Source organism: Impatiens glandulifera, chromosome 3 (genome assembly GCF_907164915.1).
Source record: "Impatiens glandulifera chromosome 3, dImpGla2.1, whole genome shotgun sequence".
NCBI lineage: Eukaryota > Viridiplantae > Streptophyta > Magnoliopsida > Ericales > Balsaminaceae > Impatiens > Impatiens glandulifera.
Genome location: NC_061864.1, coordinates 47,953,365 through 47,968,411, shown reverse-complemented (window position 1 = coordinate 47,968,411; position 15,047 = coordinate 47,953,365). Strand labels below are relative to the sequence as shown.

Below are 15,047 nucleotides of genomic sequence, written 5' to 3'. Positions count from 1 at the left end.
ACATTTAATGTCATGTTATAAAATACATTATTCTCCCATAAGGGCATTAAGCTCATTTGACATGAGTTTTAATGGTATATTTTTGAAAATTTACTCAAATGTTTTTTACATTAATTAAAAAATTTCTACTTTAATTTATTAAATTTAAATAAATAAATAAAATTATTTAATAATTAAACTAATTAAAAATTCAAATAATATTTTTACTTTTCATTTAAAAAAAAAAACAACTAAATTTTGAATAATTCCAAATAAATTCCCTATATAAACAAGTTTAAGGACATTAGATAAATAAACATGGGACAGAGGTGGGGACCGTCAAATCAGAGTTACTTCCAAACAAGACAGAGGGTAGGGGACCGTCAAGTCTAGTCACTCTCACATTAACGGCGTCCAAACTAATCTAATTGCATGCAAATTAAACGCCTGACCTCTCTTGACTAAACTGATCATCATTTCAATGGCAATAACTCCATATTCTTCTTCTTCTTCTTCCCTTTCTCCATCTTCTACGTTTCTCTCCTTAGATCCTTCAAACTTAAGCTTTCCAAAATCCGAAATTAGGTATGTATATCTGTTAATTATGCTTATACAAGTTATATGCTTATTTTGTTGTCTTATAATGTCACTTGGATTCAATAATGTGACTGTATCTGCACTGGCTTCTGAATTCTTTTTGACGTTTAGTGGTAATTAGGAAATAGTAATGTACAGGATACAGTGTGGGTTTTAGTCGGCTAGGCTAACAAACGACAATTTCATTTCTGCTTCAGCTACTATGGAATCTTTGGTTGGGAATTGTATTTCAGAATTCCTTGGATACCGCTTTTTATACTCTCTTTCTCTTCAACGCAGGATTTGAGGGTTCCAGCTTGTTGTTTGTTATATATGTGAGACCTTTGCAGCATTCTACTTTATGGGTAATGTTGCTTTTTAATTCTCTGGTTAGATTCCGATTGCTGAAATTGATAAGATTTGAGGTCGAGGTCTGCTGGTTTAAATTAAGCTTTTCATGTGAATGAACCTTCACTCTCACTTGTCAATTTATTTGAAATTGAAGGTACTATTTTCTTTAATTGTTTGGTTCTTTTGCACTCTTGAAGGTTTTATGTATTCATGGCAATTAATACATTCTTCTTGATTCTTAGGGATTACAGCAGATAGTAGACTTGTTTGTGCAGAAATGTCGAGGTTGAATAAGTCGAAGTTTGAGAAAGAAAAACTAAAAGTTGTTTTCAGGCTGCAATTTCACGCAACTCATGTATGTATTGTTTCGCTATTGTTTTCCTTTGAAGCAATATTTAATGGTGTCATTATGCAGAAGGCCTTTTTTTGGGTCTTATCAGAAATTCAAATAGAACTATTCCTATTGTTCATAATCATGTTACTATAGCCTGTGATTTTTATATCTGTAAGACTATGATTTCTATGTGATTGATTTAGTTTGACATTTGTTTTTTCAATGTTCAGGTTCTACAAGCTGGATGGGATAAGCTATTTATATATTTCATTCCTGTTGATTCAGGAAAGCCAAAAGCAAAGACAACCAAAGTGAATGTGAGAAATGGGCAATGCAAATGGGCAGATCCTATTTATGAAACTACAAGACTTATTCAGAATAGCAAAAGCAAACAATATGATGAAAAGATTTACAAGTTTGTTGTCGCTATGGTATCTTGTCTATTTCTTCCTACTGTTCTAGATGTTATACATTGTTCTAGTAAAAGTTCTACTAACACAATTGCATGATATTTTTTCCCTAAACACCTTGGTTTCTCATCCATGTGTGGATTCAAATGAGGTGTTTCTGAATTGAGTATGGCACATATTCAAAAACTAGTTCACTATTTCTCTGTCAGGTCCGTATTTAGAAACAAAAGTGTTGCCAAATAGAGACTAATATAGTGATAAAAGTCAAGTCAGAAGCCAAAGAATAGACTTCTTTCAATATGCATTGTACTAACACTTTTTATTCCTACTTCTTTATTTGTTATGATAGTGAACTGTCATAAAGCTGAGGTTATAGTTAAAGCAGCTAGTAAGAAACCGAAATAACTAGCTAGAGTGGTAGGCATGAACGAACTAAATGAGATAAATTCTTTTTATCCATATGTTGACAAAGCGCTTACCTAATTTTTCATTTTTGCAAGTTAGGAAGATAAGCAAAAAGTACCAATTCAAAGAAGTAAATATCGCTTATTGTGCTGTTTATTAGTGGTGGTAAACAATAGGTTTTGGCACTAATGAAGAACTTTACTTGAGTCCTTTCCCCATTTTATGCCAAAATTTTCTGTTTTTAGAATTCTGTGCATTTTCATGGAATCTCATTCTTTCAGGGTTCTTCTCGATCTAGTATCCTTGGTGAAGCCACAATAAATCTTGCGGATTATGCCAACGCATTTAAACCTGTAGTTATTCCACTTCCTCTTGATGGGTGCAACTGCGGAGCTGTTTTATATGTAATGTCTCAAAATTCAACTCTTTGCTTCTTCAAGGCATACTAATATTTCAACATGAATTTCTTTCTGAAAATCTTTATAGTTCCAATATGATAATAAATTTGGCTTTGCTTCTGGTTTACAGGTAACCATTCAGCTGCTAAATTCAAAAACTGGATTCAGGTATCTCAAACTTGTGTCCTCTACTAAACGTTCTTCTATAGATGTAAGACAGTACATAATTATGTTAATGTATTCACAGAGAATTTGAGCAGCAGAGTGAAATAAGAGAGACCGGTTTGCAGAACAACGATCTAACTGAACATGATACGCTTTGTTATGGAAATGTATCGACTTCAGAAACTCCCATGATTCATCAGGTTTTGTTTCTGTCATCTTATTATTTTGTGAAGTTCAAGCCAAAATATCCTAGGCTATGGTTGAATTTGTATAATTGGCTAGGAATTGAAACTTACAAAAATCATATACATTTTGGAATTATAATTCTAAGTCCAATTCTGTCCAAAGAAAACATAGCCTTACTGTATTGGACAAGATCTTCAATTAAAATTGTTTCTTTTTACTATCTGCTATCTTCATAAAGAATGCAGCAATTGTTCCTTTTAATAATTCAAATTTGTAACTTATTTTACAATTCTTTTCTTGAAAAAAAAATAACAGGATCATGCAAATGTTAGGATTGGATCAGAGTTAGAAGATCTTGTTTCTCACGAGGAAGAGGCGGAAGAAATCTGCTCTAGTGCAAAAAATACAGCAATTGAAGTGGCAGATTCATTCAATCATCTAATTTTGGATGAGGAAAGAAATGATTGGATGGATAAATGGGATTCTGAATACTCCTCTAATAGTGATCCATTGCCCGTGATCAAAGATAATGGCAGACATAGATATGAGTTGGAGGAATCTGAATCTGTATTTCTGCAGCAGCTTAAGATGGAGGTTAGTTCTTTGCAAATGTATGCAGATGAAATCAGTAATGAAGGACAGAGGTTCTCCCAGCTTCTTATTGCTGAGATTTCTTCTGTCGAAGAACTGGCAAACGAAATTTCCCTTGTGAAATTAGAATTTTCTCAGTTGAAAGGAAGAATAGAAATGGATTCACAATATTCTTTAAGGAATGGCTTAAATCTTGACTTCATCACTCAAGAACAGGATACTCTAGATGCTACAGGATTCCTTAAAGGGAAAATCTTTGATCTTTTGAAGGAATTGGACGAGGTAAAATCCGATAGGGAAACCCTCAGAAGAAGAATGGATCAGATGGAATTCTATTACGAAACACTCATTCAAGAGCTCGAAGAAAATCAGAAGAAAATAATCGGAGAGTTTATGACCTTGAGAAACGAGCATTCTGGCTGCCTACACGATATTGCATCTACCAAAGCCGAGATGGAATCAATGCAGCATTGTTTTAATGATGAATACTTAAAGCTCGATTCTATTAACAAGGAACTCAATAAGAAAGCTGCTAATTCAGAAGCAGCATTGATAAGGGCTCATCTGAATTACTCTAGAAATGAGGTGGATGCCAAGTTTAACGACAAGTTTCATAAAAATCAGTTTCTCGAAACAGAGGTGGAAAGACTCTCAAAAGAAAACCGTTTCCTTTGTGAGAAGATCAATGAGTATGAAGATTTACTTTCCGAGAAAATGGAGTTGGAAAGGTTGTTAGATCTGGAAACTCTGAAGAACAACGATCTTCAAGGTGAGATACGTAGTTTGAGAGATGAGTTCAGAATTTCCAAAAATGAACACGACAAGTTTACTGAGAAATTGAGATCAGTGTTGGTATTCTATAACAGACAATTCAATCAATACTTTCCATCTGATGATATTCGTCAGGATTACGATTCAATCATCCAATTGGAGAATTTCTTGTCTAATGTATATGAAGGATTTTATCATCTGTCGGAGGAGAAGAAAAGAATACTCGATGACAAGGAATCAGAGATTACGATAATGAGAGAGGTCTTCAAGGATGAGATAAACGACTTATTTCATAAGCTTCACACTTCTGATGCCCTCTTTGACAAATTTCAGTTGAAAATGGATACTCTCGAGGAAAGACTACAGATCGAAATCTGCACTGAATCTGAACTTCAACAGAGGTATGTTAATCAGAACAAAGAAATTCTAGATAATCTGGAACATTTTCGCATAGACCTACAACAACTCACGTCTGAAAATATGGAATTAGCTGCTGAAATTTTAGAATTAGGCAGTTTATCTGAGGAACTTGATAGATGTAAGATGATCATGAGCAAATTGGCACAGGAGATACAGAATCTAAGGATGGATTTAAAGAGCAAAAATGAGGAATATGTGAAATTAGAATCAGAAGTTGAAAGATTGAATCAATATAAACTAGAGGAATCCATATTCGAAGAAGCTATGGATCGCGTCTTACTTCAGAATGAGGAATCAGAAACAACTGTTTTAATACTGAAATCCAGATTAGAAGAGCTGCATGAACATGTAATCTTATCTAGGGAAGGGGAGAAAGGTAAAATGATCTTGCTAGAGAAAAAATGCAATGAGCTTAACCAAAAGCTTTCTGAACAGACAGTGAAAGCAGAGGAGTTTAGAAATCTTTCAATTCACTTAAAGGCGATTATAGACAGTTCAGAAAGGAAACCCGAGGGAAGATCATCGTTGAGAGTTGTCTTTATGAAGGAACAGTATGAAACGAAGATTGAAGAACTGAATCAACAACTATTGAAATTGCAGAAAGCAATAAACGGAAAAGAAACTCTAGTTAATATTTCAGGTAATTCTTTGTAGTGAATCTCAATGTCAATTAGCAGCCAAACTCTTTGCTTTTTTTTTTTTTCTTTTCTGCTGCAGATCGAGACTTAGAATCAATGCATTTACGGATAATGTCGAATAAAAAGAACGTATTGTGCATTGTGCCTTCTCCGTATAACTTTGAGTGAATTCATAATTTCTAAACCACACCTTTTCTATCAAAAAAAAATCATTCATAATTTCTAAATTACAGTAAATAAATAAAACCTGTATTAAATATAACCAATTATCTCACAAAACTTGCATTATTAGCTTGTTTGAAACAAGATAATTTACATAACCTTCAATTATTCACTTCCCTCTCAAACTAATACTCTTCCTTTTCTGACTCAAAGCAAATCGCCTCGCCATAGACGGATTATAAAACTTCCTCATCAACTCCGACAATCTCTGAATTCCACGAATATCCCCAATTCGCGATAAATGCATCAACAAGGAATCAAATCTAGGATAAGGCAATTTCATACCCTTATCCATAACCTCCTCCAAAACAACACGAGCATCGTCTACATTCCCACACGCGAAAAGCCCATCCATCATAACACAATAAGTATTAACATCGCGATCACAACCCTGTTTCTCCATCTCAAACCAAGCCTCAAAAGCTCCATCAACGTCATCAATCTTAAAAAACATCGAAATCAACATATTATAAGTATGAACACTAGGAATACAACCAACCTCAATCATTCTCTTATAAAGCCTCATTGCTTCTTCTCCTTGTTTATTCTCACATAAAACCTTAAGAAAACAATTGTATGTCACGATATCGGGTGGATACCCTTTATCACCCATCACGACTATAAATCGATAAGCCGCATCGAATTTCCCCGATAAGCACATGCTCTCGATCATTTCCTTATAAGTCGAAACGTCAGGAAGACAACCACTACTTATCATTTCTCCTATAAGTTTAAAGCTTTCCTCCATTCTATCGTTTTCGATTAAAACCGATATCATGGTTACGTAGGTTTTCGCAGTAGGAGATGACATTGTCGAACCGTTTTTCCTCATGAAGTCGAGTAATTCAGTTGCCTCCGCTAACATGCCCGATTTGCAATAAGAATCGATGGCCGTGTTATAAGTGAAGTTCTCGGGTTTGTGACCTGTTTCAATCATTTCTCGTAGAAGCGACATTCCACGAGTAGGGTTTCGGACACGACACCATCCGAAGAACAATATGTTATAGGTGGTTTCATTCGGTTCGATCTTGTTCTTGATTTTCTTAAACATGGTTTCTGCGTCCGAAACTAAACCGCACTTGCAGAAGGAATCGAGTAAAATGTTGAGAGAATGGACCTCAGGTTGTGTCTTTGGCTTGATTTTCTTCTTCTTTGCGAATTTATCGAGATGGGTAAGATGTCTTTCTGTATATTGCTTGAGAATAGTTAGTAACGATTGAATTGGAACTGATTTTCTGTCGTTTCTCTTCATGTAATCCAAAAGGTCGCAAAGAACACCGAATTGTTTCGTCTTGTATTGTGTGCTTGATAGTATGTCGATAATGGTGTTGAATGCTTGAGGTTCGTGATCGTAGCAGTCCTTATGCCCGGCCCAGGTGAAGAATCTAAATGCTAATTTCTCCTCATAATGAAGTTTGTGAAGAACTTGAAGAACTAAATCTGTGGTTAGATCAATGTCAGTAAGGTCAAGACATTTCTCCATATTGCTATAGGGAGCAGGGTTTTCTGTAATAACTGTGTAAAGCTTGTCACAGTTGGTTGTACTGCTTTCATGGACTATCGGGTCTGTTTCAGAAGAACTAGATTCGTTACCAGCTTCGTTTGAATAGCTTAAGAAGGTGGAAATGGCAGGCAAGTTAAATATAATTGACGACCCTCGTAGTGGGACTGTATAGGAAGATCGATAACTAGCGGAGATTCTGTAGAAGCGGCGAATACCGGCGATTGTAGGTGAAATCGCTGGTTTGAAGAGGGTTAAGTAATGAATATTGGAGGAGGCATTTCGTCGAACAGCTGTAATGCATTGGAAATACATGATTGTTCCTATGTGTGAATGGAGAATCAACCAGTGTTTCTACTAATTGGAAATTGGAATTGACAAGAAAAGAAGGTAAAAATGGAACCGGGAGGGGAAAGGGAAAAGAGAAAGAGAATTATAAAGATTTGAACCTTTGTTTGCGTTCGTAATGGCAGTAACTAGAGTGGCATGGAAAAATTATGACTTTGCAGAATGAATTTTATACTCATGAATTGATCATGGTCAACAGATCGCACACAGGCGGCAAACGCCGATTGAAAATTGCTGAGAGTGTTGAAGCAGCGATGGCCGCTCCAATAACGGCCATAAGTGGTGAGGTGCTAGGTCTGTCAAGTGTATTTTTTTAAATATATATATATATATATTAAAATATAATTAATTAAATTTATCTACAAGAAATATATTAAAAAAAAGGAGATAAATTATTATTTTATATATTATAAGAGTATTAGTTTGATTCTTTTCCATAAGTATATATATATGTAAATAAAATGTATATATGTAAATACAATTTTAAATTATGTATATAAAATTTAGATAGGTATTAATTAAACTCTAAAATAAAATTAAAGTATTAATAATTACAAAATGTTATTGTAAAGAGAAATTTGACCAAATAATTCTAATAATATGTCTAATTAGAAAAATGGCCAAAAACTTTATAATTTTGTGTGGAAATCACATTTAGGCTTGTCAAATGTCCATAGTATCCTTAATGAGCCTTATACCCCTCAATCTTGGGAATAATTTCCTTTCTTTCGGTTCATCTCTCCATCTTCTTCCTCCTATTCCCTACAAAATCTTAAACTCTCCAACTCAACATTAGCAACTCTCCCTCTCCCTCTCCCTCTCCCTAAACCTTAATCCCTCTTCCCTATCCCCACGACTATTCGATCAACATCAGCAGCTAGCAGCGGTTGAAAAAGACCCACGACTCTGCAATCAACATCAGCAGCGGTTGACGAAGACCAATGACACTATGTTCAATATCAGCAGCCAACATCGGTTGAAGAAGACCCACGACTCTCCGTTCAACATCAGCAACCAACAGCGGTTGAAGAAGACACACGACTCTCCATTCAATATCAGTAACCAACAGCGGTTGAAGAAGACAACCATCGCATTCTCAAATGGGTATGTGTTAAATATGCATTTTATAATTATGTTATAGTTAGATGGTTTGATGATTTATTAGTGACCTGATTTTGTGAAGAAAATTATAGTTATTTCTTGTCAAAATTATGTATTGATTTGTCACGAGTATTGTCTAATTCGTCACGAGTATTGTCTAGTTCGTCACGAGTATTGTGTAGTTCGTCACGCGAATTGTATACTTCGTGTGACGCATATTGTACTAAATGGGAGGCATGTTTTTTTATATATTATTTGAATCATATGGAAGGACGAGAAAACATGAAGATGAGTAGTTCCTCCCAAACCTTAAGAGAAACTATATATCTTCATGTTTTCTCTTACTCGAATCTAGTTCAAATAATGTATCATAAATATTGTCTCCCATTTTTTTAATACGCGTCACGCGAATTGTATAGTTCACGTGACACGTATTGTATTAAATGAGAGGCATGTTTTTGATCCATTTCTTTGAACTAGATGAGAGCAAGAGAAAATATGAATATGTACTTCCTCCCAAACATTAGTTGGAAAGAGCTACCTCCCATCCGGTTTGGGTGGAACTATATATTCATTTTTTCTTTTTCTTCCATCTATTTCAAAGTAATATATCATAAATATTACTCTCATTTTTTCAATATGCGTCACGTGAATTGTATAGTTCGTGTGACGCGTATTGTACTAAATAGGAGACATGTTTTTGATACATTCATTTGAACTAGATGGGAGCAAGAGAAAATATGAATGTGTACTTCCTCCCAAACCTTGGTTGGAAGGAGCTACCTCCCATCTAATTTGGGTGGAGCTACATTTTCATGCTTTCTTTTTCTCTCATCTATTTTAAAGTAATGTATCATAAATATTGCCTCCCATTTTTTCAATACGCATCACGCAAATTGTATAGTTTGTGATGAAACATTACAGTAACTAAGTAAAGATTGTGACGAACATTACAGTAAAAATCCTAACTTACTGTAATGTTCGTCAAGATGACAGTAAAGATCAATTCCCGTGACGCACTATACAATACAGCTAATGTAGTGGTCAAGGTTACAACAGAGTAACATGCTCAACAGTGATGCCTGCATTATCTACTACAAGAGTATCATCATCTCAGCAGCATGCGTCTTTAGCTTGAACTTGAATTTGTGGTTTTATGTGTTACATTCCTTAAATTTATGTTTTTTTATCTGAATACATGAAATCTAATTTTTTTAGTAACGTTGAATAATTTTCTGAATAATTGTGCAATTGAGGAAAACCATTTTAATGGTTGATCGATACTAATATGTAATAGTTGTGCTTCTTCATGTTCAAATTTTATAAATAATATACCACTTTACTTACTCTCTTTAATATTTACTTATTGTTTCTATACCATTTTCAATAAATAAAGTTCTTCACGAGTATAGTATTGTATTGTTCCTCACGAGTATTGTATTGTTCCTCACGAGTATGGTATAATTCTTCACGAGTATTGTATTTGTAAGCACTAAAAATTTATACACCAATTTATAAAACTAAAATAATTATTTTGATTTATTTAATAAATAAAATCAAAATAATTAAACCCAAGGCCAAAACCTAATTAAATCAATTAATTAGATTATTTATTTTGATAATTAAACATAATTAATTAAGGTAAATGTCCAAAATAAAAAATAAATTATTTAGGATAAATGTTGTGCTCATTTTATTTTAAAATAATTTTAGAAAAAAAAAGCAAGAGATTAAAATAAATAATTTAAGGTGAAATGAGGTACTCAATTCATCCCTCAAAATTATTTATTTAACCCTAAAAATAAAAAATAAAAAAAGTTGGCAAAATATTTGTCATATTTATTAACATTTTGTGTATTTAAAAAGATCAAAATTAGAGTCAAAAGGGTGAAAGAAAAATCAATTTCAAACAAACCATTAAGGTTCTAATTAAAAAAATAAATTATTAATCTGTAGCTGAAATTCGGAAAGAAATCTACAGCTGAAATTGCGTCCATCGAATGAGCGCTAGATTTTCTTCTAACGCTCTAGACGCATCCGCGTAGCCGGTTGTAACTGAGGAAGCGCGTGTGTGCATCGCAACGGATCAATAAACTGAGCGTTAACTCTGTCATTCAAAATGCGACGGAACAATTGAAACGTGGACGGAACGCTAACGGACCACTCATCGTCCACGTTCTCGCCCAAAACAATGTCGTTTTGACCGCCACTATCGTCTTCAACGTGTCGCCAGAAGGATAAGAATGATGTCTCATCCTTTGATTTTCCAAAAGTGAAACTTTCTCCAAAGTCAACCAAATTGGCTGATTCAAAAGCTAAAATAATCACCATACTTCGGTGACCATTTCTCCTACTTCAATAGGGATGATTCATCCTTATTCCGGCAAGTAGGATAAAGAACAACCAAAATTCCATTAATGGCTTTTGGCTGATTCGATCCATTTGAAGCCTCCACTGACTGAGGGAGGCTATAAATAGTCTCCCTCAACATTTCTGAAGCCAATAAATCAACTCCCAAGCTTCAAAATTAGAAGAAAAAAATCGTCATTAAAGCTTCAAGCTTTCGGATTTTTTAAAAAATTTTGTTTAATGCTCTAAAGCTTAGATCCAGGCATTCTAAAGAGCTTCTTTAAGGTCTAAGAAGTGTTATCAAATTCCTGATAAATTTCCAATCATACTTTAATTCATACTTCTAGTTTGAAATTGAAATTTTTATATTTCAGTTTTCATAAGTTTGTATGATGCCTGGTTCTTGAATTTGATGGTGGAAATCGATCTTACGATCATTTTATAACCTTTCTGTATATGTTAGAGACAATCAATCAACATTAAATAGAAAACCCCATATTTAAATTTTAAAAATCAAAAAAATATGTTTGTTGTTCTTGGGCTAATCTTTGAAGATCACAGCCCAAAACATTTCCAACATGATTGTAATCATGTTGGGCAACTATTTGGATTATGTTTGATCCATCCTGATCATGTTTGATCAAAATCAAAAATTTCAAAATAATTGAAAATTTTGAGTTCTTGATTTGGTCAAAATGAACAGTTGGTGTTCTTGTTTTGGCAATAATCAAGTATATGAGATATAAGGAAGCTATTGGAGAAATGGATAGCTCATTTCTCCTCAAAAGAGTTTAAAAACTAAAAATCTATTTTTTGATAAAAAAAAATGTTTTGAACGATTTGATTATCATCTAGGTCGATTATTACCCTGAGATGATGATCAACATGTTTTTGAGAGCTTTGTGAAGCTACCAAAGCTCTCCGATCAAAGAATCCAGGCTTTAATAAAAATTGCAAAACCTACAACTTTTGTGTTCTTGAGGATCAAGATGTTCGAACTAGGACTGAGAGGTTCGAACTAGAACCAAGAGGTCCGACCGACGACCATCGGTTCGGACTAAGAAATTCAAACTCAGGACCGAAAATTCGATAGGACCGATAGGTCCAACCGATATTCTTGAGCTATGACCGAGAGGTCTGACTAGTGTTCTACACCTAGGACCGAGAGGTCCGACCGATAATTTTTATATTCGATCGAGACATTAGACCTAGGACCGAGAGCTTCTGAACCTAGAACCGAAGGCTTCCACCAATAACCAAAAAATTCAACCGAGAGGTCTAACTTAGGACCGAAGAATCTCGACCCCGACCAAAAATTCCATAACCTATGACTGATGGCTTCCACCTAGGACCGAGAGGTCTAACCTAGGACCGAAGGTTTTTACACACCGACCGAGAATTTCAACCAAGGATCGAGGGCCCTTAGCACCTCGACCAAGAGACTTTAGCACCCCGACCGAGAGGCTCCTTACCTGGATCGAGGATTTTTTGACCACGACCGAGAAAAATGAACTCGAGGCCTAAAACTCTGAACAGTTTCCCAAACTAACCTTGTTTGGCGTTCACTTTCCCAAACTAACATAGTTTGTTCATTTATTCCCAAACTAATCTAGTTTACTATTCAAACTCATTTTTTTTTTATTTTTTTTTTACATTTCAAATTTATTATACATATATAGATATATATATTTAAATTATTATTTATATAAACTAAATTATTTATATTTTGATATATATTTTAAATTATTATTTTTATAAATTTAATTATTTATATTTTAATATATAATTTAAATTATTTTTTTATAAATTTAATTATTTATATTTTAATATAAATATTTAATGGTTCATTAACTTAAGACATATTTTTTTACGACCCTTAAGTTAGGAAGACATCACATTAAAAATTGATAAATTTTTTATTGTGAAATTATATCACAATAAAAAGTTGTCAAAATTATTTTAATAAAAGATAACCCAATAAATATAAATAATAATTTGAAAGAAAATTTGTCAAAATTATTTTAATAAAAAACAACCCAATAAATATAAATAATAATTTGAATGAAAAATTGTCAAAATTATTTTAATAAAAAACAACCCAATAAATATAAATAATAATTTGAATAGTAAAATAAATAAATTTATGGGAATGAAAATCATACTGCCACATATATATGTAAATATATATATATATATATATATATATATATAATAAATTTGAAATGTAAATATATATATATATATTAAAATATAAATAATTAAATTTATAAAAAAAAATAATTTAAATTATATATCAAAATATAAATAATTAAATTTATAAAAATAATAATTTAAATATATATATATATATATAATAAATTTGAAATGTTAAAAAAAAAAAAATGAGTTTGAATAGTAAACTAGGTTAGTTTGGGAATAAATGAACAAACTAGGTTAGTTTGGGAAAGTGAACGCCAAACAAGGTTAGTTTGGGAAACTGTTCCTAGAACTCTGGTCCTGAGGTATGTTTGATTCTCATTTTCAAAATAAAAAATTATGTTTATAATTTTGGAACCTCAAACCATTTTCTAAAAATCCCGAAAAAATAGAAAATTCTTTAAAAATATTTTTGGGATATTTCCAAAAAAATATTTTTACAAAGGCTCGTTTAGGATTTATGTTTAAACCCTAATGCCTTTAATAACTTATGTTCTTCAGGTATTTTCTCCCTCAGTCAACGTCATCCGCAACAAGTATCAACATTTAAATATTGCTCTTACAATATCTTAAATAACACACAAACCTTATGCATGCTTAGGACCGGAAGAATAATTGGTAAAAATAAAATGTTATAGAACCAATTTGCAAGAGCCAAATTTATAAAATAGATACCGTTTTTAAAATAGGTACGGAGTATAAAGCGTGAAAGCTCATTCCCGAGTATCACCAAACTACGAACTAAAAGAAACTCTAGCAGTACATTTATATACTTAAGTCACTTTAATTGATTTTCAAAAATCAATTTGGCAACTCTGTTTTAAAACAAATAATCTTTTAAATTAGTTATGTTTAATTTATTTAAATAAAGGATTTCCAAAAATCAAATTGTAATTTGATTATCACAAATCTCCATTTTATTTAAAATTGAACCCCAAATTAATTATTTTTAATTAATTTCAAAAGTTGTCAAGGATCGTTTAAAATCTTTTAAAATTAATATTTTATTTTAAAAAAAAATTCCTAACACACGAACTGAGGTTAAAATTCTCGAACCTCGAGCTTTTCCGTAAAAACCGAACAAAGAGTTATTCCGGGGGTTATAGTATTATTCCTCACGAGTATTATAAAATTCATCACGAGTATTGTAAAGTTCCTCCATGCTGTGAAACTTTGCCTCTCTATATTATTTTTGCACATTTGTAATAGCTCCAACAAACCTTGATATCAATATTTCATCTCAAATGGTTCATTGGGAGTTGGTGTAAATCGTTGGGACCCTCCATGCTCAAACTTTGCCTCTCTATAATAATTTTTACACGTATGTACCAGTTCCAACAAACCTTAATATCCAGATTTCGTCTCGAATGGTTTGTTGGGAGTTGATACAGATGTGTAAAAGTCTTATAATAGTATATTCCTCCATGCTCAAACTTTGTCTCTCTCTATATAGAAGTGTGACATAAAAAGAAGTGTACATAAAAAAGAAGTGACATAAAAAGAAGTGTGAGTGACATAAAAAAAATATACCACTTTACTTACTCTCAATAAATAAACTTTATATTTACAATACGCGTATTGTAAAGTTCCTCATGCTATTGTAAGGTTCCTCACGTTTATTGTCTAGTTCCTCACGCGTATTGTCTAATTCCTCATGTGTATTATAAAGTTCCTAACGCGTATTGTATTGTTCATTACGCGTATTGTCTAATTCGTCAAATTTTTTCCAATGTAAATTACAAACACTAATTTATTTACAGTATATCTTACAAACCTGTAAATAATATATTTACAATATATGAATAAAAAATAATGTATTTACAGTATATCAAAGAAGACTAATGTATTTACATTATATTAATAAATAATAATTCACCTATGGTTTTATAATTTGGTGGAATAATCTAATTGCCCACTTCTTTCTCATAAAAAGCATGTGATCTGATATCACATTTGATGCATCACGGTTAGTAGTTAGGTACTCTAGATACATAAGTAAGAAAACACCATAGTTCCCATATGATTTTGTTTTTGGAACTTCTAGGTGTGGGAGTCTAAAGATGATAATTTGAGACCGTCCCGCGGTAACCAAACCGAATTTCCCCG

The 15,047-nt window shown here is 32.7% G+C and overlaps 2 protein-coding genes across 2 annotated transcripts; one reads left to right on the top strand and one right to left on the bottom strand.

The window, feature by feature from the left end:
• Positions 1–1,121: 1,121 nt before the first annotated feature.
• Positions 1,122–5,382, top strand: LOC124930298 (protein Daple-like). The gene is made up of 6 exons (XM_047470655.1): positions 1,122–1,261; positions 1,471–1,671; positions 2,337–2,459; positions 2,584–2,621; positions 2,701–2,818; positions 3,120–5,382. The coding sequence occupies exons 1-6, from the start codon at positions 1,184–1,186 to the stop codon at positions 5,238–5,240; spliced, it is 2,679 nt and encodes an 892-aa protein (XP_047326611.1). The 5' UTR covers positions 1,122–1,183; the 3' UTR covers positions 5,241–5,382.
• A 69-nt stretch (positions 5,383–5,451) lies between these two features.
• Positions 5,452–7,577, bottom strand: LOC124929303 (pentatricopeptide repeat-containing protein At1g73400, mitochondrial). The gene has a single exon (XM_047469631.1). The coding sequence runs from the start codon at positions 7,260–7,262 to the stop codon at positions 5,556–5,558; it is 1,707 nt and encodes a 568-aa protein (XP_047325587.1). The 5' UTR covers positions 7,263–7,577; the 3' UTR covers positions 5,452–5,555.
• Between the last annotated feature and the right edge of the window lie 7,470 nt (positions 7,578–15,047).

What these genes read in the sequence shown, in the direction of transcription:
- LOC124930298 (XM_047470655.1), top strand. Translation starts at nt 1,184, where the DNA reads ATGTCGAGGTTGAATAAGTCGAAGTTTGAGAAAGAAAAACTAAAAGTT. An exon ending in AATTCAAAAACTGGATTCAG is followed by an intron (nt 2,622 to 2,700) that starts GTATCTCAAACT and finishes ATGTATTCACAG; the next exon opens with AGAATTTGAGCAGCAGAGTG. An exon ending in AAACTCCCATGATTCATCAG is followed by an intron (nt 2,819 to 3,119) that starts GTTTTGTTTCTG and finishes AAAAAATAACAG; the next exon opens with GATCATGCAAATGTTAGGAT.
- LOC124929303 (XM_047469631.1), bottom strand. Translation starts at nt 7,262, where the DNA reads ATGTATTTCCAATGCATTACAGCTGTTCGACGAAATGCCTCCTCCAAT.